This window comes from Penaeus monodon, chromosome 20 (genome assembly GCF_015228065.2).
Source record: "Penaeus monodon isolate SGIC_2016 chromosome 20, NSTDA_Pmon_1, whole genome shotgun sequence".
Lineage (NCBI taxonomy): Eukaryota > Metazoa > Arthropoda > Malacostraca > Decapoda > Penaeidae > Penaeus > Penaeus monodon.
Genome location: NC_051405.1, coordinates 24,736,147 through 24,736,982, shown reverse-complemented (window position 1 = coordinate 24,736,982; position 836 = coordinate 24,736,147). Strand labels below are relative to the sequence as shown.

Sequence of the window (836 nt, the reverse complement as noted above, 5' to 3'; positions counted from 1 at the left end):
CAAATATCTCGTGCCTCAAAAAATAGCAGAAAAACTATGAAAATGAATAAGTTGTGTTTCAAAATAATCTTTAAAAAATATCCAGTGTCTCTTTCCATATTAAGTATCACATTTTATATCTAATAATAAAAGAGAAATAACTATCTCTACATATAAGTGCAAAGTAAAAAAGAAAAAACTGTCAGTTTCTTAAAAGCTAAGCATCATGGAAAAATGTACAAGTGAAACAAATGATACCCACATATATCTGCTCTTATCATATCCAAACATCTTCTTGATTTCATTTGAGTAATCCAATTCTTCTTCCCCATCATCAATGAAATCATCCATTTCTGAGTCATACTCCTCTTCAGAATCACTCTCAATTCGACCTCTCTTGAGCGATGGACCAGGGGGTTGTCGTCGATGCAAGTCTGGGGGAGGGAATGGACGTCCTTTGTCTTTTGGTGGGAAATCTCGGGACTTTTGGGGCTTGAGGTCTCTCGGAGGAAACTCTCTGTTTTTCTGCTGTCTGCCATCATTGGCTGAGACTGCTCGGCTGTCTTGGGACTTGGAAGGCATCTGTTTAGAATTCTGGGAAGGCTTTGAGTCCCTGCTTTGAGGAAGTTCTCGTGGTTTGGCCCCTGCTGGAACTGCAAAGTACTTACTTCTGTCAATCACTTTGGGTTCAGGCTTTGGTTTCTCCAGTGCCTGTTGCAGTTTACTTGGAGGCTTATTCTTCCCAACCATCTTTTCGCCATCCTTCTTTGCTTTCTCTTCCTGACTACTTGGCTCATTCTTCTGTCCCTTCTCCTTGGACTTCTCTGGTTCCTTCTTCTCTGGAGGCAACTTGCCCA

The 836-nt window shown here is 41.0% G+C and overlaps 2 protein-coding genes across 2 annotated transcripts in view; both read right to left on the bottom strand.

Moving 5' to 3' along the window:
• LOC119585730 (RNA polymerase II-associated protein 3-like) overlaps positions 1–836 on the bottom strand; it is a 49,814-nt gene that overhangs the window by 17,059 nt on the left and 31,919 nt on the right. The gene's annotated exons all lie outside the window — the stretch shown is intronic.
• The window catches only part of LOC119585726 (protein SPT2 homolog), a gene marked incomplete at its 5' end in the record, with an annotated part of 1,634 nt that overhangs the window by 590 nt on the left and 208 nt on the right, over positions 1–836 (bottom strand). Inside the window, 1 exon segment of the mRNA XM_037934417.1 lies at positions 242–836. Coding sequence (XP_037790345.1) covers positions 242–836 — 595 coding nt within the window.